The sequence below is a fragment of the Lepidochelys kempii genome, chromosome 9 (assembly GCF_965140265.1).
Source record: "Lepidochelys kempii isolate rLepKem1 chromosome 9, rLepKem1.hap2, whole genome shotgun sequence".
Lineage (NCBI taxonomy): Eukaryota > Metazoa > Chordata > Testudines > Cheloniidae > Lepidochelys > Lepidochelys kempii.
The window spans coordinates 102,514,479-102,538,109 of NC_133264.1; the positions used below are offsets into that span (position 1 = coordinate 102,514,479).

General features: G+C 48.3%; 1 protein-coding gene across 5 annotated transcripts in view; it reads left to right on the forward strand.

Annotated features, from left to right (window-relative positions):
- The window catches only part of MED12 (mediator complex subunit 12), a 77,317-nt gene that overhangs the window by 22,285 nt on the left and 31,401 nt on the right, over positions 1-23,631 (forward strand). For all 5 annotated transcript variants that reach the window (XR_012160650.1, XR_012160651.1, XR_012160652.1 and 2 more), the window contains exons 22-26: positions 892-1,036; positions 1,343-1,463; positions 9,805-9,906; positions 11,904-12,017; positions 13,631-13,794. Coding sequence is in view for 2 of the 5 variants with exons in the window: in XM_073358645.1 (XP_073214746.1) it covers positions 892-1,036; positions 1,343-1,463; positions 9,805-9,906; positions 11,904-12,017; positions 13,631-13,794 (646 nt within the window). In the remaining 3 variants the exon portion in view is untranslated. The remainder of the gene's footprint in view (positions 1-891; positions 1,037-1,342; positions 1,464-9,804; positions 9,907-11,903; positions 12,018-13,630; positions 13,795-23,631) is intronic.

A 23,631-nucleotide genomic window follows, 5' to 3' on the forward strand; every position in this document is an offset into this window, starting at 1 on the left:
TGGACTAAATGACCTGTCCTAGAAATGTAGGACTGGAAGGGAGCTTGACAGTTCATCTAGTCCAGTCCCACATTTCTATGATTCTATGACTGAGTCAGGAATTCAAGAACTAGCCAGCCCATAAAGATATATACAACATTAATAAAGTTGATGCAATAGTGGTTGACTATTGTAAGTGTCCGTAGAATCTGTCTCACCTCAGTAGAATAGTCTGAATATTCCATGTTTCCAAACCATCATATCTGTCACACATACCAACCCAGTCTTATCTGCATGACCAGCACTTATCTCTTATTCCCCTGTCCCAGAGGAGAAATTAACTCCTTCTGCCCTAGTAGGTCACAATACAAAGTGAGTGCCTAAACCGAGTCACACATTTTTCATAATAATACAGAAATAAAATGCTAACTTTTAAGAGTTCCCCTGACCTGCTTGTTTAATGATCCAGCAAAGGATCTGCATTTTAAATAAACCAACAAATGAAGTTCTTTTTCATTGTCAGCAGCTAGACTTTGTATTGCACGTTACTAGAGAAATGTGACCCCTCCTCCTATGGAGTAATGGGATAGTAAAACACAGACTTTTTTACCACATATGTACACAAGAGAAGCACCAAAAAGATGATAGGTATTATGAAATGTGATCACCCTTTGTAGCGTACTCGGAGGAGGAGGGCTCCTCAGACATCAAGCCAGGATCTATAGCCAGAATAAGTAATGTACAATGTAGTATGTTAATGTTTTATTGTAATTTTGCCTTAATAAAAAGTTTAAAAAGAAAATCATGATACAGCAATTCCCCACATTCTCCAAAGCCCGAGTCTGCTTTAGGAATGAAGGGAAGAGCTAGGCTGTTGAGTGCTGTTTGTGACCACATGACTCCTCTCTACAGAGTCAATGACATAGCTATCCTATGTGCTGAGCTGACTGGTTACTGCAAGTCCCTGAGTGCTGAGTGGCTGGGCGTGCTCAAGGCTTTGTGCTGCTCCTCCAACAATGGGACTTGTGGCTTCAACGACCTCCTCTGCAATGTTGATGTAAGTGGAAAAGCTTAAATAACAGGGCTGAGGAAAGAGGGGTACTGTGGGGGAGGGGGGAGATGGATGGGACATGAGAGAGTGCCCCCGAGGGGATGGAGATGGGAATGGGAGATGGTTGTCATGGGCGGGAGATGGGGAACTTCCTTTTGGTGTTGGAACTGCCCTTATTGAGTGTTTTGCTGTGTTGGTCATGGGGTTGCTGGGCTTGCCCTTCCCCCTGCTCCCAGTCAGGCCCATATGGTGCTAACTTGAGGGGGTGAAACAGAAACTGAGATGGTCACTGGCTGCTCTTCTGTCTCCCAGGTGAGCGACTTATCCTTCCATGACTCCTTGGCCACCTTTGTTGCCATTCTCATCGCCCGTCAGTGCTTGCTGTTGGAGGACCTGATTCGCTGTGCAGCCATCCCCTCACTCCTTAATGCTGGTGAGTGAGTCCCTTCCAGAGACACTCTGCTGCTCAGGATGCCCTCCAGGGGGCTCCCTGCAATGCAGTGCCTGGCTGAAAGGGCCTGGTACCCAGCGGTGGGACTCTGAGACCCTGAAGCCCCTGCGCACAGTAATGTTGAACATAATCCCCGGCCATGGAATATGCTCAGAATCCACCTTTTAAGAATTGGAGCTTTGATTTAAAGAAAATAACTGGCTCTTCTGTTTGTGAGGGAAACCCTGAACAGGTGGTCTGAGTGTAACCCTCCTTCCAGATGATGTCATGGTAGCCTCTTGCACTGAGGATACCTCTCTCGGGGAAGGAACCCCAGGTATTAGGAAGAGGCAGGTAATAGTAATGGGGGATTTGATCATTAGAAATATAGACAGTTGGTATTCCTGGGGGAATTCTGTGCCGAAAAATTAAAACTTTTGCGCGCAATATTAAAATTCTGCAAAATTTTACGTATTTTACTTGTCAAAAGAAAACCGTATAATCATGCCAGTTTCAATTATTTTGGTAATTTATTTCAAAATACCTATCCGCAAGTATGTCTGTAATAATACAGACCAAAAAAAAAAGGCTCAGGAAATATTTTTTTTGACAAATAGATTCCTTACTAGGCATATTAATACAGAACTTTGAGTAATGCATTTAAATACACAATACAGAAACATTTCCCGGACCCCTCAGAAGCAGTGCAAAGGCTTGGGGGAGTCAGGGATAATGGAGGAGCTGAGAGAGAGGGAAGGAGCCTGGGAGTGAACATGGAAGATTGTTGGGTGTGGGTGGGAGAATTATGGAACAGGGTTTGGATTTTTTATTGGGGTGGGGGGATAGTTATGGAGTTGGGGAGCCTCTGCCATGCAGACCGTTTGACCCCTAGCCTCGTGCATTCAGTCAAGCACATCAGCCCCCTTCGCCCCATCCTCATGTGGCCCTGCAAACCCCTCCACCCCATCCCCATGTTGTCATGACACTAGCTCCTGAGCCTGCACCCCAATCTGTCCCGCCCACTAGCCCTTCTGACCCCCAGTCTGTGACCCCCCAGCAGCCTCATGTGCCCCACTCTGTCTGCTCCCCACATATCCTGTGTCTCCTAACCTGGCACTGTGGGAGGGAAGAGGGGCTGCAGGGCCACATGGGGAGATGGAGGGGGCCTGCACTGGACATGAATTCTGCACATGCGCATTGGTGCAGAATTCACCCAGGAGTAAATTGGGTTTACGAATATCGGGAGAACAGCATGATGAATTGCCTACTGAATGTGAAGGTTGCAGATCTCTTGAGACTAATGTGCGATGCTGGGGAGGAGCTGTTGATCGTAGTACATGTAGGTATCACTGATATAGGGAAAGGTAGGAGAGAGCTCCTAGAGGCCAATTTAGGCTGCTAGGTAAGAGATTAAAGCCCAGCACCTCTATAGTAGCATTCTCTGAAATGCTTCCAGTTCCACGTGCAGGGCCAGTTAGGAAGAACTGCAGGGTCTCAAGACTTGGATGAGATGATCATGTATGGAGGATGGTTTTAGATTTATTAAATCTAACTGGGGAACCTTTTGGGAAAGGAGGATGGGCTCCACCTAAACCAAAACAGAACCAGACTGCTGGCATGTAAAATTCAAAAAGTCTTAGAGGAGTTTTTAAACTAAGGGCTGAGGGAAAGCTGTCAGGTGTGGAGAAGCACACAGTTGGGACAGAAACAGCCTTTAGGGGAGGATCTGTTAACAGGGATTCTCTATATTGGGGTGGCCAACCTGAGCCTGAGAAGGAGCCAGAGTTTACCAATGTGCATTGCCAAAGAGCCACAGTAACACATCAGCAGCCCCCCGTCAGCTTCCCCCCTAAACCCCAGTATCTCCCACCTGCCAGTAGCACTGCCGATCAGCACCTAACCCCGCATCCCTGTGCCTTCCGCCCATTGTGATCAGCTGTTTTGCGGTGTGCAGGAGGCTTGGGGAGGGGAGGAGGAGCAAGGGCATGGCAGACTCAGGGGAAGGGATGGGGGCCTTGGGAGAAGGAGTGGAGTGGGGTGGGGGCAGAGCCAGGGGCTGAGCAATGAGCATCCCCCGGCACATTGGAAAGTTGGCGCCTGTAGCTCCAGCCCCGGAGTTGGTACCTGTGCAAGGAGCCACGTATTAACCTCTGAAGAGCTGCATGTGGCTCCGGAGCCCCAGGTTGGCCACCCCTGCTCTATATGCTAGTAAAGAGGAGAGGATAGAAGTTGATAATGTACAAGTAGGAATTGAAGAGAAACAGTCAAATGAAAGAGAGTTCCATTCAGTTACATCACGTGAAGGCAGACAACTATATATTGCTGGAGTCTAAATAAGCTGGGTGAATTCGTGTGCCTGGTGTTAGATGAGAATATTAAAATAATAGGCATCACAGAAACTTGTTGGAATGAGGATAATCAATAGGACACGGCAATACAAGGGTACAAAATATGTAGGAATGACAGAATCGGTCATGCCGGTCGGGGAGTGGCACTACCTGTGAAAGAAAGCACAGAGACAAGTATAGTAAAAATCTTAAATGAATCAAACTATACCATAGAATCTGTATGGATAGAAATTCCCTGCTTGAATAATACGATTATAACAGTAGGAATACATTATGTACCACCTGACCAGGATGGTGATGGTGATCATGAAATGCTCAGGGAAATTAGTGAGGTGATTAAAAATAGAGAACTCACTAATAATGGGGGATTTCAACTATTCCCATATTGACTGGGTACATGTCACCTCAGGATGGGATGCAGAGATAAAATGTCTAGACACTGTTAATGACTGCTTCTTGGAGCAGCTAGTTCTGGAACCTGCAAGGGGAAAGGCAGTTTTCAATGTGAGTGAAGCACAGGATCTGGTCCAATAGGTGAATGTGGCTGAATTGTTCCATAATAGCGACCATAATGTAATTAAATTTAACATCCTTGGGAGGGGGAAAATACCAAAGAAGCCCACCATAGCAGCATTTAACTTAAAAAAGGGGAACTACTAAAAGATGAGGAAGCAAGTTCTGTGGAAATTGAAAAGAACAGTCATTAGAAAGAAATGCCTGCGAGCTGCGTGGAAACTATTTAAAACCACCCTAACAGAGGCTCACATTAAATGTATAGGCCAAATTAAAAAAAAGTAGTAAGAGGACCAGAAAAAAGCCACCCTGGCCAAACAAGAGAGTAAAAGAGGCGGTTAGAGGCAAAAAGCCGTCCTTTACAAATTGGAAGTCAAATTCTACTGAGGGAAATGGGAAAGAGCATAAACTTTAGCAAGTCAAATGTAGAAGTATAATTAGGCAGGCCAAAAAAGAATTTGAAAAGCAACTAGTACAAGACACACTAACAGCAAAAAATGTAAAAAAATATATAAGAAGCAGGAAGCCTGCCAAACAATCAGTGGGGCCATTGGATGATGGAAGCACTAAAGAAGCACTCAAGGACAATAAGGCCATTGTGGAGAAGCTAAATGAATTCTTGGCTTTGGTCTTCACTGCAGAGGATGTGAGGGAGATCCCCACACTTGAGCTATCCTTTTTAGGTGACAGATCTGAGGAACTGACCCAGATTCAGGTGACAATAGAGGAGGTTTTGGAACAAACTGATAAATTAAACAGTGATAAGCCACCAGGACCAGATGGTATCACCCAAGAGTTCTGAAGAAACTCAAAAATGAAATTGCAGAACTACTAACTGTGGTACATAACTTAGTTCTTAAATCAGCTTCTGTACCAAATGACTGAAAGAGGATAGCTAATGTGACACCAATTTTTAAAAAAGGATCCAGAGGCGATCCTGGCAATTACAGGCTGGTCAGCCTAACTTCAGTCCCAAGCAAATTGGTTGAAACTATACTGAAGAAGAGAATTATCAGACACACAGATGAACTCAATTTCTTGGGGACAAGTCAACATGGCTTTTGTGAAGGGAAATTATGCCTCACCAGCCTATTAGAATTCTTCGAGGGAGTCAGCATACATGTGGACAAAGGTGATGCAGTGCACGGTGTACTTAGATTTTCAGAAAGACTTTGACAAGGTCCCTCACAAAAGGCTCTGAAGCAAAGTAAGCAGTCATGGGGTAAGAGGGAAGGTCCTCTCATGTAATTGGTTAAAAGACCAGAAATAAAGGGTAGGAATAAATGGTCCGTTTCAGAATGGAGAGAGGTAAATAATGGTGCCCTGCAGGGGTCTGTACTGGAACCAGTGCTGTTCAACATATTCCTAAATGATCTGATGAAGGGGTAAACAATGAAGTGGCAAAGTTTGCAGATGATACAAAATTACTCAAGATAGTTAAGTCCAATGCAGATTGTGAAGAGTTACAAAGATGATCTCACAGAATGGGATGACTGGGCAAGAAAATGGCAGATGAAATTCATTGCTGATTAATGCAAAGTAATGCACATAGGAAAACATAATCCCAACAATACGTACTGTGACGGGGCAAGGCCAGATGGCTATAGAAAAGTAGTGGGAGATAGATATATTAGCTCTAGGCTAAACAAATCCCTGGTACCAGGTTAAGTGAAATGGAAGCTGCTCCAGGTCAGTTAAGACACCTGGGGCCAATTAAGAACTTTCCAGAAGGCAGGGAGAAGGCTAGGTTGATTGGGACTCCTGAAGCCAATCAGGGGCTGGCTGAAACTAGTTAAAAGCTTCCCAGCCAGTCAGGTGGGTGTGCATGTCAGGAGCTGTGGGAGGAAGTTGCACTGTTGGAGAGGCTGAGTAGTACACACCATGTCAGGCACAAGGAAGGAGGCCCTGAGGTAAGGGTGAAGTGGAGCTTGAGGAAGTGAGGGCTGCTGTGGGGGAAGTAGCCAGGGAATTGTACATGTCATGTTTCTAAAAGGTCAGCTACCATAGCTGATACTATTAGGGTCCCTGGGCTGGAACCCGGAGTAGAGGGTGGGCCCGGGCTCCCCCCCCCACCTTTGCCCCCTGATTAATCACTGAGACTGGGAGACAACAGAGACTGTGCAAGGAAGGATAACTTCTCCTCACCCCCCTTGCTGGCTTATGATGAAAATGGCTCAGTAGACTGTGACCCTTGTCTCTAGAGAGAGAAGGGTTACGTGGAGCGTCACAGTGAGCCTCTGAGGCTAGCGAAATCCGCCAGGAAACACGGGACCCATGGAGGCAAGGACAGAGCCTTGTCACAGTACAAAATGATAGGATATAAATTAGTTGTTACCACTCAAGAAAGAGATCATGGAGTCAATTTGGTTAGTTCTCTGAAAACATCCCCTCAATGTGCAGCGGTGGTCAAAAGTGCTAACAGAATGTTAGGAACCATTAGGAAAGGGATAACTAATAAGACAGTAAATATCATAATGTCACTATATAGATCCATGGTATGGCCGCACCTTGAACACTGCATGCAGTTCTGGTCACCCCATCTTAAAAAAGCTATATTAGAAATGGAAAAGGTGCAGAGAAGGGCAACAAACATGATGAAGGAGGTGGAGCAGCTTCCACATGTGGAGAAATTAAGAAGACTGGGACTGTTCAGCATGGAAAAGAGATGGCCAAGGGGGGAAGAGGACGGAGGTCTATACAATCATGCCTGGGGGGGAGAAAGTGACTAGGGACGTGTTATTTACCCCTTCACATAACACAAGAACTAGGGGTCACCCAATAAAATTAATAGGCAGGAAGTTTAAAGGAAACACGAGGAATTTCTTTACACCACACACAGTCAACCTGTGTAACTCATTGCTAGGGGGTGCTATGAAGCCTAGAAGTAAAACTGGGTTCACAAAAGAATTAGAGGACAGGTCCATCAATGGCTATTAGCCAAGATGGTCAGAGACACAACCACATGGTCTGGGCGTCCCTAGCCTCTGACTGCCAGAAGTTGGAATTGGATGATAGGGCATGGATCATGCAATAACTGCCCTGTTCTGTTCATTCTGTCGGAAGCATCTGGCATTGGTGTGACTGGATCCCTGGAGTACAATCTGGAACTGGGGTACTGCTCTGCCCCCTTAACTCTCCAGCCTGGACTGTCTCTCACAATGCTTTGTTAGTGACAAGCAGCAAACCCCTCCAGGCGCTGTTATCACTTACCCCACACTCAGGGAGCTTTCATGCAATCTAGCTGAGCCACTCACGAATCACACAGAGAAAGGAACCAGCAGATTTCCCAAGCCCCCAGCCTTGCACTCCGGATATACCGTCTTCCCTGGTCAGAAACCTGGGTAAGTTCATTACCCAGTCTGCTCCTCCCTCAATGTGGAGAGGACACACACTAGCCTTTGTAAACTGAGCTGAGATTTCCCAAGCACTTCAAGGAAACACCACTGTTTTAGGTAAAATATAAAACAGATCTATTAACTACAGAAGGATTTTAAGTGATTATAATTGGTAGGCACAAAAGCTCAGAGATAGTTACCAAAGAAAATAAAAGGTAAGTGCAGAGTCTAAATCTTAAACTTTCTTACACCAGTTAGTATTTCGATCAAGCAGTTTTCTCACCCCACTAGATGTTACAGTTCTTAATACATAGGCTTTCCCTTTAAGCCTGGGATCAGCCTCCTCCGTTCAAGTCTTTTTCTTTTCAGCATTCTCTTGTTGATTCCATCATAGGTGGCGGAAGAGAAAGGCAAAAGCATGATGATACAGTCCCCTCTTTTATATCCTCAGTCCATGTGCCTGGAAAACACTAGCCCAGATATGTCCTGGTGGGCTTTGCTGAGCCAGAGTTGAACAATTCCCCATTGTGTGATGCTTGTGCTGCCCTTTTACGGTATTGTAAATACCTTGTTTACAACTCCCCTGCTGAGTAATTGGTGTTTAACACCTTCCTGGGTGTGGATCACCTCCTTTGTTGTAACTAGCAAAATTACAACATATTTCATTAACAACCTTATAGCGAAATCTCATAACTTCATACACACTAACTATATACATATTTGGACAGAACAATGGGTTTCAGCAGAAACATGACTTTTCATATGATATCTTATATGGCACGTTTTGAATGAAATATATCATAGTTCTATGACACAGGTGAATATGAGGGTTCCAGGGTACTGCTTTGAGGTACAGAGTGCCACAACTGGCCATTGTCAGATGACAAGATACTGGCTAGAAAGATGGACTTTTGGTTTGACCCACTGTGGCCATTCTTATGTTCTTACCTAGTGCCCAGAGCCCTGCCAATCTGCTGATATCCACCGACCATTTTTGCAGATCATGGCTCGGATGCGGGTACAAGTCTCGTACCTGCACAGGGCTCTGCAGCGCACACTCAGCTGAACAGAGCAGCTGTCACCCAGCTGCGAGGCTCTAGCTTGTCTCTCTGGAGTCAGGCAACAGGCACTAGCCCGCTGGGCATTCTGGGAGTTGTAGTCCACAGCTTGTTCAGACGGAGGAGGTAAACTACAACTCCCAGAAGGGAGTGTGACCATGTGCTCCTGCACAGTGAGCTAAGTAGTCATCACTACTGCCAGTCCCGGCTGGGTCTGCTTGCATTAGAGTCGCTCCAGCTGTGTAGGGGTGTCCAAGCCCCCCACTGGGGGGGAATGAGGGGGGCAGTGCTGCGCAGCACACGAGCGCCCAGGAGTATAGCCTACCTGCCTAGAGTAGGGCAGGAGGTACACGGGGGTGGAGCGGTCAGTGAGGCAGGAGATCTTTGTGGAGAAGTGAGAGGGCGGTTGGGGCTTGGCACAGCCTTGTGTCACTGGTGCGTGGTGACCTGTGGAGCTGTTAATAGAGCCCTGCAAATCCACGGATATCTGCTTTATATTCCTGGATGATAATTGCAGATCGCGGATTGGATGTGGATACAAATTTTGTATCCACGCAGGGCTCTACCAATGCTATACTGTGTGCTGCAGTCTGCAGACAGTCCCAAATAAGAGCTCAGAGAGGTATGAACTACCCCATATGCCTCACTCTGGGTGTTTAATTCTGAAACCTAATAATGTACTTTTCATTCTTGACATAGTTCACTCTGATTGCTGATCATTTAACAGGAACGTCCACTAATATGCTCATCCCCTCCCTCCTCCTGGGGCTTCCTAGCTCCAAAACCCTCTGCCCTTGCCTCAGTTGTCTGACCCTCCAGCTTTGCCCTGATGATTTCAGCCCCCGGCTGCAACACAGTGAAGCTGAGTAGGTAGGAGAAGCTTAGAATACATTGAATGTCATGTAGCAATTGAGGCCTGGGGAACCTGTACTGATTGCATTGCTTATTTGCATATTAATTGCAATATGCCCTCCTCCCTCCTTCAGGCAGAGTGCAGGCCACTCTAGTGCAGAAGTTAGGGCCAGCGGCTGGACGGTAGAGGTAAGCTCTGCTCCTGTGAAATCTCCATTGATTCCTTTGCTTTCTGTAGCTTGCAGCGAACAGGACTCGGAACCAGGGGCCCGTCTGACCTGTCGGATTTTGCTACATCTATTTAAGACCCCACAGCTGAACCCGTGCCAGCAGGATGGCAGTAAGTGAGCTGGGTACAGAAGCCTTCTCCCAGAGCAAACACTGTGAGCCTGTGGGCTGCCTGTGCTCACTGGATCCAAGAGGAGGAGCTTCTGGTGCTGTCCTAGAAAGCCTTGTCTCACCCTGGGCAAGGCAAGACTAGCCTTCTGCTGGGTAGTCCCATGCCCTAGAAAAGGGGATGAATGGGGAACCCATTTGTACAGCTTCCCCCTGTGTGTCACTGTGTGGTTAGCCAAGCATGTGCAGGAGGGGTCTCCTCCCTCTGGACCATCAACCACTGGGCCCCAGTGTAAACAGGACAACAACCTTGCTGTGCTGTGGGTTGATGTGGCCCTTGCTCTGTCCCGGACATTACGGTAAGTGCTGAAGAGTTTGTCAGCCAGGGTCTCGTGCAGCCTGACATCAGTGCCAGAGTCTACTCCATCCTCACCTGCATATGTCACTCCCTACTTCTAGCACCAGATTCTTCAGCCTACCCAGCCCCTTGTGTTGCTCTCTGCAGTTCTTCTGATGTCCTGTGCCTGCAATCAACTGGCCCCATTGGAACCTGCCGTTTCCTTCTTTCCAGGGGACTCAGATTAGAGAGGCTCTATAACCTCTGTATTTGGCACTGGGGCAACAGCTGCTGGAATCCTGTGTCCAGTTCTGGTGTCCTTGATTGAAGAAAGACGACATAAATTGCAGAGGGTTCAGAGAAGAGCCATGAGAATAAATGAAGGATTGAAAAACATGCCTGATAGTAATATATTCAAGGAGCTCAGTTTTAGATGAACAAAGAGAAGGTGAGGGGTGACTTGCTGACAGTCTGTAAGGACCTACATGGGGAAGAGAAATTTTATAATAAAGACGCTCTTCGATGTACCAGACAAAAGTATAAAATGATCCAATGGCTGGAGGTTGAAGTTAGACTTTAATTCAGACTGGAAGTAAGGTGTACATTTTAGCAGTGTGGGTAATTAACCATTGGAACACTGTACCAAGGGTTGTCGTGGATTCTCCACTAGACGTTTTAAATCAAGATTGGTTGTTTCTCTAAAAGACCTCTAGTTCAAATAGAAATTAATTCAGGGCAGGTCTCTGGCCTGTGTTATACAGGCGGTCAGACTAGATAATCACAATGGTCCCTTTTGGCCTTATAATTTGTGAATCTTCCATGCCATAACTGGCAGCAACCCCTACTCCTCCTGCTCCTTCCTGACACCCTACAGTGCCTGCAGAGAGCAGCTTCTTCCCCCTCGACTCCCATCTCTGCCCTGCCCTCTGTATTATCTCATTGACAAACCCCTCTCCTCTGCTTCCCCAAACTCTGCAATCTGCCTGTCCTCCCCCTTTAAACACCCCCGTGTGGCCCAGGCATGCTAACCCTCTGGCTCCGAGTCTGAGCAGAGGGGCTGGGAGCTGTCCCCACAGCAGCAGCATCTGGGTTTCATTCTGGCCCCAGCGTATGAACCTCTCTTCATTGACTTGCTGCTGGCTCCTCTCCTGTCCTAGGGCTGCCACGCACTCCTCTGTAATGTCTCAGACTTGCCTGGTTTGACATCCCTTTCTGTTTGGGGCAGAACCAGTCCTGCAGGGCTCCATCCATGGCTCATCATCTTTACTGTTGTCCCCCACTCCTCCAAATGTGGCTGATGCCCACGTTAGAGTTGTGCTGAAGTCTGGACTTCGTTGCACAGACATTGCTTCCTGGTCATCCCTGTGAATTTTATGGCTGTGTTACACTGGGGTGGTCCAGTGCTGCATAACACTTTGCCTTTGAGTAGTCTGTCAGCCAAGGAGTTCAGAGACATCCCCACTCTTGGGCGTAGACAAATGTAATTGGCTCCATGTTACAGATGGGGAAATGAATAGCGCCAAACTGGCCCAGTGAGCCAGTAGCAGAGCCAGAACTGCTGGCCCTCGGTCTGCTGCGCTGGAGAGTGTGTGATTTGGGTGGCTCTGGAGCCTGGGTCTTTCTCACGTGCTGGGATTTACCCTTTTCCTTTGTCCTCTCTGCAGATAAGCCCACAGTGGGAATTCGTTCCTCCTGTGACCGCCACTTGCTGGCTGCTTCCCAGAACCGAATTGTGGATGGAGCAGTCTTTGCGGTACTGAAGGCTGTCTTTGTGCTGGGTATGTACCTTATCCTAGACTGGACCTGTGAGAGGGAGACAAAGAGTGTTGCGGGAGCAGGCGGAGTGCAGGAAGTGTGTGTGTGCTACAGAGTATTGGACTGCGAGAGAGATATGATGACTAAATAGGAGTAGTCCGGGGGGTTCTGTGCCAAGAAAGTCAAAATTCTGTGCCAAAAAATTAAAAATTCTGCAAAATTCTGCATATTTTATTTGTCAAAATAATGCAGCACAATCACACCAGTTTCAATTATTCTGGTAATTTATTTAAACTACAATACAAGAAAAAGTCACAATAACTATTCAGCATTTCTTAAACACATGAAAGTGAAGTTACAAGCACTTGGTAATTAACACCCTGCATTCCGGTTATAATCCTGGATTTTCATTTAAATTACTTTACAGAACAAACAGCGTGGGGGAAAAAAAAAGTAGAATGTCATTTTAAATTGCTCAGGCTTTCACACCTGAAAGTCATACAGTTTTGCTCATCGTCGTCCTGGACCTGGCTGGGAACTCTGGGAAGTGCTTGGTTCTGGTTGTCCTGACATTTTATTGACTGCTTGATAAATGTTTTATTTGCCCTCAAAGTCTTCTTCCTTTCCTTTCCTTTCCTTTTAAATGGGCAAGTAAAATAAATTCTGAGCTGTAATCTAATCCCATTGTGCCACTTTGGCACAGGAAAAAAGTGAGAGAGCACCTAGATCTTCCTAGCTGATTCCCTTACTGTCATTTATAAGGCTTTACATCACTCTTGCAATGTAGGGGCCTTAAAACTTTCCTAGGTTTTATGGTCCTGGAGGAATTGACTGAGAATGGGAACAGTTAACTAACAAAAGGAACATTGACAATGTTACTATGTAGCCAGGCTGCTACATTTCTGCCTCCTGCATAATAAAAAGCCCTACCCTTCCACATCAGCGAGCTGCAGTAGCAAGCAAGAGGGATAGAGTGTCTCTCTCTTGCTTGTTGGCACGCATGCCCAGCCACCACCCCCACCCTCCCCCAGGTGATCAACCATGCAGGCATGCATGCCCAACTCCCCTTCCCCATCTCTGAGGCTGCTCCAGGCACGCTGGAACAAACGCGCTGCTGGGGAAGAGGTGTGTGTCCCCCAGCAAAATTTTTTTTGCATTTTTCTGCACGGGGGGCACAGAAAAATGCGGGCCATATGAATTCTTTGCCCCTGGAGGGGCGTAGAATTCTGACAGGAGTAATAGGAGGGGTAGATGAGATCTGTGTGATGAAGAAATGTCTGGCTTGTGCTAAGCTCTCTCCCTGGGGCGTTTGTGGGCTGCATGGGTCTCCCTGCCCAAGAGTTGGTAGCTGGCAGGGATGAGGCTGGCCTGCGCTGAGCTCTCTGGCCGAGGGGTGTTGGTTGGGGATGGGGACAGGGTGCCCTGCGCTGAGCTCTGGGGCCATGGGACAGTAGCTGGGACATGGGGACGGTCTGCACTGAGCTCTGGGGCCGTGGAGCCGTGGCAGGGACATGGGGGCGGCTTCTGCTGAGCTCTGGGGCCAGGAGTAAATCTTATTCAAGTTCAGTATCCATTGTGTGGATGGCTCTGGTTTTTGTTACTGTTGCATTAGGTGACCCTTTGCTCTTGGTTACAGGGGATGCAGAGTTGAAAGGCTCTGGCTTTTCCCACCCTGGAGGGGTGGATGACCTCATGGAAGATGAGCTGGGTGCCAAGAAGCCTGCTGGCCGGACAGTGTCCATAGAGACGGCCAGCCTGGATATTTATGCCAAGTATGTCTTGAGGAGTATCTGTCAGCAGGTAAATCTGGCTCTCGCGCCCCACCCTGTCCCTGGTCCCGGCAGCTGACAGGGCTCTCCCTCTGCCTGTTCAGGTTTGGTGGATGTTCTCTTCCGCTGTTTCAAAGAAGTTGGGCACATTTTTGCCACGTATTGGTGCTAAGAATTAGAAGCTGCTGAACAGAGCTGACTGGTACTCTGGTTTCGGAGAGCGCAGGCTCTGTGTATTCTGTAGGGTGCTGATACCACCACCGTGCCCCTCCCCCAGGGTGAGATGGAGTCAGTAGTCCCCTATGTGTTTGCTGGGGGCAAAGAGGAGGGAGCATGAGAAGGAGGGTTACTTGAAGTGATGTAAAGTGGCTCTTGCACATCAGGTTGGGGCATTCCTGGAAGCTCGGCAAGTTCTACAGCTGGGCTTGCTCACCTGCATCCTGTGTTTTTGTTGAGTTTCAGGGAGAGCCGCTCACTTTTTATGTGCCCTTTGCAGCGTTGTCCTGGCTCTCAAGTCTAATAGGTCCTGGGCGCCATCCAGGCAGTGCCCAAGTCCTGTGCTGCCCTTCTTTCCCCTGTCCTTCTGACAGCCTGCTGAACCCTTCCCTTCTCCACTGCTCTCACCACTTTCTAAGATCCACAAGAAGTGAGTATGTTAGGAGATACTCTGGCTAGCAGGGGCCTTGATAGGTGGGTTTAGTAGGGGAGGCTCAGCCCAAGTCAAGTAGATGAGCAGCACATTTTAAATGTGCATGAATTTAGAAACTACTTGACTGATTTCATTATTGGTGGGAAATTCTGCTTTCTTCTTCGAGTGCTTGCTCATGTCGGTTCCATCTAGGTGTGTGTGTGCCCACGTGCACAGCTGTCGGAGATTTCTGCCTTAGCGGTATCCGTAGGGCCGGCTGTGGCGCCCCCTGGAGTAACGCTCCCATGCGGCGGTATATCAGGCACTGCCGGCCCTGCGCCCCCTCAGTTCCTTCTTACCGCCCATGACGGTTGGTTGGAGCGCTTGGCCTTGCTTAGCAAGGGCATTAGCCGTTCTTCGCTGTTTAGGTGTTCTCCTTTATTATTTAGTCAGTGATTAGTTAGCTGTTAGGTGTGTTAGTAGTAGTTTAGTAGTTAGAGTCCCCGCTGGGACTTTGTCCAGCAGGGGGGCATGCCCCTCTTCCCAGGCTTCCAGCCGTGTTCTGTGTGCAGCCAGCCGATGCCCATCAGTGACATCCTGAGAGTTGTCTGAAGTGCCTGGGGGAGTCCCATCGAAAAGACAAGGGCCGGATCTGCAAAAACTTTCATCCCCGACTCAGAAAGAGCGGGATGTTTGATTGCGGGCCCTCCTCATGGAGGCTGCTCTGCGCCTGGCATTGGAGCCCTCACGCTCGGATTCCACACCTGGTACTTCAGCGTCGGCACACAGTGCAGCGCTGGCCCTGGGATTGGCACCGTCCCCCCTCGCCAGTACCGAAGAAGCAGTCTGAGTCGACTGGTTCGCAGGCACCGCGCAAGGGAACTTTGGGCAAAGGACCTGAGTTAGGCCTTGTGCCCGCAACACAGGCTCTAGGGGGTATCGCTGTGGACCTGCCTCTGACTCCGGGGAGCAGTAAGAGGTCCCGGCCCATCGCAGGGCCATCTGCATCTCAGGCGGCTGAAGAACAGTTAGGCTGACCGGCACCACAGACACCTGGCCACATGGTGGATCCTGCCAAGACACTGGCTCAGACGCATTGCCCAGGTCGCATTGCCTGTTCACCCTGGGGTCCTAAAGGTCGACAAGTCAGTGTGGCAGACCCCATCTGCCGTTCCGCCCACATCCAAAAAGGCGGAAAAGAAGTACTATGTCCCCACAAAGGGGTTTGAATATCTATACACGCACCCTCCTGCAGGGTCCCTGGTTGTGTCCTTTGTCAATGAAAGGGCCTGGCAGGGCCAGGCGAGTGGCACCCCCAAAATAAGGATGCCAAGAGGCTGGACTTATTTGGCAGAAAGATTTATTCAACAGCAAGCCTCCAATTCAGGGTCTCTAATCATCAGGCCCTACTTGGCAGATACAGTTTCAACCTGTGGGACTCCATTGACAAGTTCAAAGAGAGCCTCCCACAGGATCAGGCATAGGAGTTCTCCATTCTGGTGGAAGAGGGCAAGGCGGTAGACAGAGGTGTTCTCCAGATGGCCTGGGATGCCATGGACTCGGTTTCACCTCTGCAATAGCCATGAGGTGTAGCTCCTGGTTACAGATCTCCAGCCTGTCCCAGGAGATGCAATCCACCCTCCAGAACCTCCCTTTTGAGGGAACAGGGCTATTGTCAGAGCTAACTTCCTCAACAAGTCTCTCAAAAAGTTAAAGTTTCATATGGTCTCCCTGGCCTCCATCATCCCCTCCCTGGATCTGGGAGACTGGTATGCTGCCCTTGATTTAAAGGACATGTACTTCCATATTCCCGGGGCACCGGCGTTTCCTCCGTTTCACGTTGGGCCAGCACCATTTCCAGTTCACAGTGATGCCCTTCAGTCTCTTGTCTGCTCTGAGAGCGTTCACCAAGTGTATAGTGCCAGTGGCCGCTTACCTGCAACGTCAGTAGGTCCAAATCTACCCGTACTTCGACTGGTTGATAAGGGGCCAGTCCTCGGATCAGGTGTGGAGGCATCTCGACCTCGTCTGTTCCACCTGCCACGATCTGGACCTATTAATAAATGACAAAAAGTCGACCCTCACCCCAGTGCAAGGTATAGAATTCATTGGGGCGATACTCGACTCCACTCGAGCCAGAGCCTTCCTCCGCAAAACTTGGTTCCAAGCCATGGTGCACCTCATCTCGTTTCTGTGTGCCCAGCCACTCACCACTGCTCGCACATGCCTGAGATTGTTGGGTCACATGGCAGCATGCACTTATGTGGTTCGGCACATGCCACTCCACCTCAGGCCCCCTACAGGCGTGGCTGGCGTCGGTCTATATCCCTAACCAGTGCAGTATGGACTGGGTGATCAGGATTCTGGATAGCATACTGTCTCCACTTACCTGGTGGCAAGATCCCGCATTGGTGCTGGAAGGAGTTCCCTTTGCGGCCCCAGTCTCATTGGTGACTCTTGTCTCCAATGCTTCGGACCTGGGTTAGGAGCTGACCTGGGCGGTCTCAGTACTCAAGGCTGTTGGTCCACTCACGATTGGTCTCTGCACATCAATGTCAGGGAGCTCAGGGCTGTTCGCCTAGCCTGCCAAGCCTTTCCACCTCACATACAAGGCAGGGTGGTTCAGGTCCTAATGGGCAACACGGTCACGGTCTTCTATATTAACAAGCAGGGGGGTGACAGATCGTCTGCCTTCTGCCAGGAAGCACTGCAGCTCTGCAGCATGACATCCATCTCATGGCCGCTCATCGCCCAGGGGCCAGGAATGCTTGGGCAACTCTCCTCAACAGGACATTCTCATCTTGTCACGAATGGTCCCTTCACCCGGAGGTGGTCAGTTCTATCCTAGGGAGGTGGTGGAATCTCCTTCCTTAGAAGTTTTTAAGGTCAGGCTTGACAAAGCCCTGGCTGGGATGATTTAGTTGGGGATTGGTCCTGCTTTGAGCAGAGGGTTGGACTAGATGCCCTCCTGAGGTCCCTTCCAACCCTGATATTCTATGATCTTCCACTGGTGGGGAACTCCCCAGGTGGACCTATTCACATCCAGGCAGAACAGAAAATGCCACGTCTTCTGCTCGTTCCAGGGCAGGGACATAGGATCTCTGTTGGATGCCTTCCTGCTCTCATGGTCGGGGGCCCTGATGTACGCCTTCCCTCCAGTGCCATTGCTGCCCAGAGTCCTTATGAAGATCAAGCAGGACAGGGCAAAGAGCATCCTCATAGCGCTGGAATGGCCGCACTAACACTGGTTCAGCACTCTGCTGGACCTCTCAGTTGCAACCCTGTTCCGGATGCTGCTCAGGGCAGACCTGTTGCCCCAGAACCACGGCACTCTCCTGCACCTGAACCTGGCGACGCTACATCTGATGGCTTGGCTGCTGTGTGCCTGAACGCTCAAGAGCGGCAGTGCTCATCTGAGGTCCAGCGAGTCTTGTTGGGCAGTAGAAAGCCCTCCACCACGGCGAGCTACCTGTCCAAATGGAAGCTATTCACCTGCTGGATGGTGGATAAGGGCGTCTGTGCCAAGTGAGCCCCGTTGCAGCTCATACTAGACTACCTCTTGCATCTCAAGCTCCAGAGCTTGTTCCTTTCATCAGTCAAAGTCCATCGAGCAGCCATCTTGGCCTTCCACCCACTGCTCGAAGACAGGTCGGTTTTCTCTCAGGATATCACGGCCAGATTCCTTAAGGGCCTGGAGTGCCTCTACTCGCACATTAGGGATCCTGTTCCCTAACCTTTGGGACTTAAATCTGGTGCTGTCGCGGCTCACGGGTCACCCCTTCGAGCTTCTGGCTTCCTGCTGTCTCCTTCTCCTCTTCTGGAAGGTTGCGTTCCTGGTCATTGTGATGTCGGCCTGCTGGGTATCTGCCATTTGGGTGCTTACCTCGTAACTGCCTTACACGGTCTCCTACAAGGACAAGGTCCAGGCTTTCCTTCCCAAGGTGGTCTCCCAGTTTCGTTCAAGCCCAAATATTTACTTACTCGTCTTCTTTCCGAAGCTGCGTAAGTCAGAGGAGGAGTGCGGGCTGCATGCCTTGGACGTCAGACGAGCTCTGGCTTTCTATATTGACAGGACCAAGCTGTTCTGTAAGTCAACACAATTATTCATTGCCGTGGCCAACAGAGTGAAAGTTCATCCTGTTTCCGTTCAAAGAATTTCTTCCGGGATCACAGCCTGCATTTGCTTTTGCCATGATCAAGTGAAGTGAAGCGATCACTGCCCCTGGTGATCGTCACCGCCCACTCGACCAGCGCGCAGGCCTCTTTGGCAGCCTTTTTGGCCGAAGTGCCTATTCTGGACATCTGTGGGGCAGCCACCTGGTCGTCGTTCCATACCTTCATGTCCCACTATGTGCTTACCCAGCAGGCCTGGGACGATGCTGGCTTTGATAGAGTAGAACTGCAAGCCACAAAGCGGTGAACTCTGAGCCCATCTCCATAGATACTGCTTGTGAGCCACCTAGAATGGAATCGACACGAGCAAGCACTTGAAGAAGAAAAAACAGTTATCTACCTTTTTGTGACTGTTGTTCTTGGAGCTGTATTGCTCACATCCATTCCATTTCCCGCCCTCCTGCCCCTCTGTCGGAGCTGCCGGCAAGAAGGAACTGAGAGGGCGTAGGGCAGGCAGCACCTGATTTACCACACCAGAGAGCGCCACAGCTGGCCCTAAGGCAAAAACCCCTCCAACACCTGTGCACCTGGGCGCGCACGCGCCTAGAACGGAATGACATGAGCAACACATCTTGAAGAGTAACAATTACAAAAAGTAGGTAACCATTTTTTCTCTCTGGATCATGTACATCACGAAGGGCTGTACAAGGAAAAGGACTAGAGTTGCCATTGCGTTACATGGAATCTTAGATCTGCAGCAGCCATATCTTGGCCTGGTCTAAGTTTCACAGAGCTCACATGCCATAATGATACCAGTGAGGCTACTCCATGTGAATAACTTCTGAAATTTGACTTTAAGCAATTAGATTTCAATCCTGAGTACGTGCTGTCAGCTGAGGGAGTCCTTGAAACTAGTTTTGATCACTTTCCCTTCCATTGTTTTGCTTTACCATGGCAGACTCTCTAATTTGTGAACCCCTCTGTTGTATGGGTGTCATAAATCAGCAATTCCTTGTCTAGTTCACATCCAGTCTGGTAGAAAACTTCTTACCTGCTCCCAAACCGAACTTGCTCACTTTAAGGCCAGTGCTGTTTTGTATTAGATGGGGGGACTGGCATCTGACTTGTAGGAGAAACTCAACTGCAATCTTGAGTGGCTATTGGATTTCCCGAAAACTAGAGAAAGACTGAGTAGTGGTGTCACTGGGAACAGATGTAAATCACTTTTCTGAACAGGGAAGAAAAAATGTCTCCGTTTGAAGCCTGCTTTCTGTTCAGTTTGTACTGTGCCAGCTCCATGCCTTGCAATGCTGTCATGTGTTAATTGGCTGTATGTACACGAGTACTAGGAGCCTGGGTAATAAACAAGAAGAGTTGCAATTGCTCATTTAGGAGCATAAATTCAACCTGGTTGGTATTACTGAAACCTGGTGGCATGATGGAATGGTAAAATCAATGATTATAACCTATTTAGGATCGAGTGGACAGAAGGGGAGGGAGAGTGGCGCTCTATGTCAAAAATGGCATTATCTGTTTCCAAGTCACTGACAACTTGAAATGATCCTGAATGTTTCTGGATCAATGTCTGAACAGATACAGCACAAGATGGGGTACTAATCTGTGTCTGCTACAGACCATCCTTCTTCCGGGGGAGAGAATGGGATGACCAGCTTCTTAAGCCCCTGTCTATAATACAGAGGAGGAAAAAACTGCATGACCATGGGGGATTAGAGTCTGAGTGGCACACACTGGATGTCTCATGCTGACAGTACTAAAACATCCTTGGAATTTCTAAAATTTATAGATGACCATTTCCTAACTCAAGAAATGTTGCAATCAGCACAAGGGAATTCTATATTAGACCTCGTCTTGACAGGTAAAGAGGAACTGATTGTAAAACTAAAAGTTAGTCGTTGCTTTGGTGCAAGTGATCATGACTTGATTACATCTGTTATAAGCAAACAGAATAAAGTCCAAATCAGTAACATATATACTTTGTACCTTAAAAGGACCAATTCCACAAAGCTGAGAACAATTGTGAGTCAAATCAGTTGAGAGAAGGGATTTAAACAGAAGAATGTGCATGAGAATTGAAAACTGATTAAGAAAAGCCACAATCGAGAAAGAAGGCCTCACTGGTTAAAAAATAACATGGCCTACAGGGGAAGTGAAAGCAGCGCTCTCTCTCTCTCTCTAGATAAAAGCGGCAAAGAGTCCTGTGGCACCTAATAGACTAGCAGACGTATTGGAGCATAAGCTTTCGTGAGTGAATACCCACTTCATCGGATGCATGTGGTGGAAATTTCCATGCATCCAACAAAGTGGGTATTCACCCACGAAAGCTTATGCTCCAATACCTCTGTTAGTCTATAAGGTGCCACAGGACTCTTTGATCCAGACTAACATGACTACCCCTCTGATATCTCTATAGATAGATATCTATATCTATATAGATATATAAAAGGGCACAATTAGAAATCCTATGGCCAGCAGTATGAAGGATAATAAGGAGTTATTTGAGTGATTGTTCACACAGATTCCACGTTTGGTGTCCATGTGCCCCAGGCATGTGAGGTTGGACTCTTTATGAATAGCTGCATCTATTGTGGCCATGTCCATGCTCTGTATACCCTTGTGACCACTATAGTTAAGCGTATAGGGGGTAGGATGGTCTCAGCTGCCCCTCAGTTCCTTATTACTGCCCACGACTGCAAGATGGAAGACCTGCAGTGTTTGCATCCCCCAAGTGACATAGCTTTCATTTAATTTTCCTGTTGTAGTGTTAGATCTAGTTAGTCTTTAGGTTAAATTGCCCACTGGCTTAAAAAAAGAAAAGAAAAGAAAAATCATAACTTTTAAGTGGAAACTTGTGACTAGTTTGGCTTCACCCCTCCTTGTCCCTCCCCCCATGCACAGGAGGGGTATGCCTCCATCATGGCAGACCCAAGTCACAGGCTTCAAGAAGTGCCCATTGTGTGACTCTGCCATACCCATAAATGATGGGCATTCCTGATGACTTATTTGCCCAGGAGGGACACGTAACACAGCACTGCTCCTTATGGTGCTTGTTCTCCAAGAGGATTGTCAAGAACAGAGAGGTGAGGCTAAATTCGTTTCCAATGGTGATTTCAAGCAGCCTGAGACTTATTTCTGCTTTGGAGAAGTCCAGAACAGGTCAATCTCATCCTGCCTTGACACTGGCCAGCTGTGGCTCCACTTCCAGCTCTCTCACTGCTTCCTGCCGTAGACCGCACTTCTCTCTAGCTCTGCTCCCTCAGAGAGAGGGAGCAAGGAGCACTGTTCCAGGAGAGAAGTCATGCACAGATTGCCCTCACCAACCCCAGCAAGAGACTTCTCCTCAGACGTCATCTATTAAGATCCACAACTCAGTGTCCCTCCCAATGCCCTGGCACTGAAGAGCAAATCTGCACTGATGACTCCTTTAACCCACACAGACTGTGTTCCCCCTGGTATTATGCTGACACTATGTGCTCCAGCACCATCCTCAGCGCCAAAATCCTACGTGCCTGCTTCGGCCTTCTTGGCACAGACGAGCATCCTGGCACAGAAGCCTTGCATCATACTGGCCAGCCTGTCCACAGGTCCAGTACCAGAGTCTCCTCTACTGCAATGCTTAAGAGATGTCATCTCCAAGCAGTCAGTCCCTCTGCCTCCACCTGATCTGATACCACACAGAACTGGCATCCTGGACATGTCTGCTCCTTCTCTGGAAGTAGTCTACGTCTCATCGTCTTCTCCAGAGCACAGCAAAAGCTCCTTTTCATCCTATTCTCACTCTCCACTGTGGGTGGCTCAATAGGAGTCCAGCGAAAAATCCAGAGAGGATTTCACTAGAGCACTGACAAAGAGGGCAGGGTTTCTCAAGGAACCTCCATCTTGGTATTCACCCATGTGCCCTCTACCCCAGTATGCCTACCAGCCCTAGACATACTGGTCTTCTTGGGGCATGACCCCTTATTCCAGGAAGCTTTCCTCTACCGTGACTCCACCAAGATCTCCCTCACTGAGTAGACAAATTCAGCTCTCTGCAGCCCTACAACTTTCTTATCTTTAGTTGCTAGGAGATGAAGAATTGGATATTGGGGATGACCAGAGTGTCTCGGATCTAGAGCCCTCAAGGAATTTCCTCCTGTTCTTCTGAATGAGAAGGTCAATCATCTCCTTCAGCCTGTCAGGATGAATTCAAAGTATTCCAGGATATCTTTAATAGGATCACAAGACTCTTGATATATCACCAGAAAACACCCAGGAAAAGCAGCACAAATGACTGATTTATACTTTGCATGGCGACACCAGACAGAATTGTGATGTGGATTAATGAACATCCAAAGATTTTTCTCAGCACCCGACCCCAGGCTTCTTACTGGTACAGATAGCTCAGGAAAGGCCCAAAAAGTAGGGAGCCCCTAGAAAACACCATTCTGAGGGAGGATCCCAAAAACCTAGATCTATTTGACTATAAGGTCTATTCTTCCGCAAGCCTCCAAATGAGGGTGCGCAACTATCAAGCTTTGCCATCAGTGTGATTTTTCTCCTCTGGGATAGACTCTCTAGCCTACTTAATAAACTGTCAAGGGAATATCAGGGTGAGTTAAAGGCGAACTCACAGCGAGAACCTTGTTATAAGTTCCTCGCTATGCCTCTGATATGGCAGTGAGGACTATTGCATTTGCAATGATGCATTCTTCCTGGCTTCAGGCATATGGGATCATAGAATAGAATCATAGAATATCAGGGTTGGAAGGGACCTCAGGAAGTTGTCTAGTCCAACCCCCTGCTCAAAGCAGGACCGATCCCCAACTAAATCATCCCAGCCAGGGCTTTGTCAAGCCTGACCTTAAAAACCTTAAAGGAAGAAGGGTCCACCACCTCTCTAGGTAATGCATTCCAGTGCTTCACCACCCTCCTAGTGAAAAAGTTTTTCCTAATATCCAACCTAACCTCCTGCACTGCAACTTGAGACCATTACTCCTTGTTCTGTCATCTGCTACCACTGAGAACAGTCTAGATCCAGCTTCTTTGGAACCCCCTTTCAGGTAGTTAAAAGCAGCTATCAAATCCCCCCTCATTCTTCTCTTCCGCAGACTAAACAATCCCAGTTCTCTC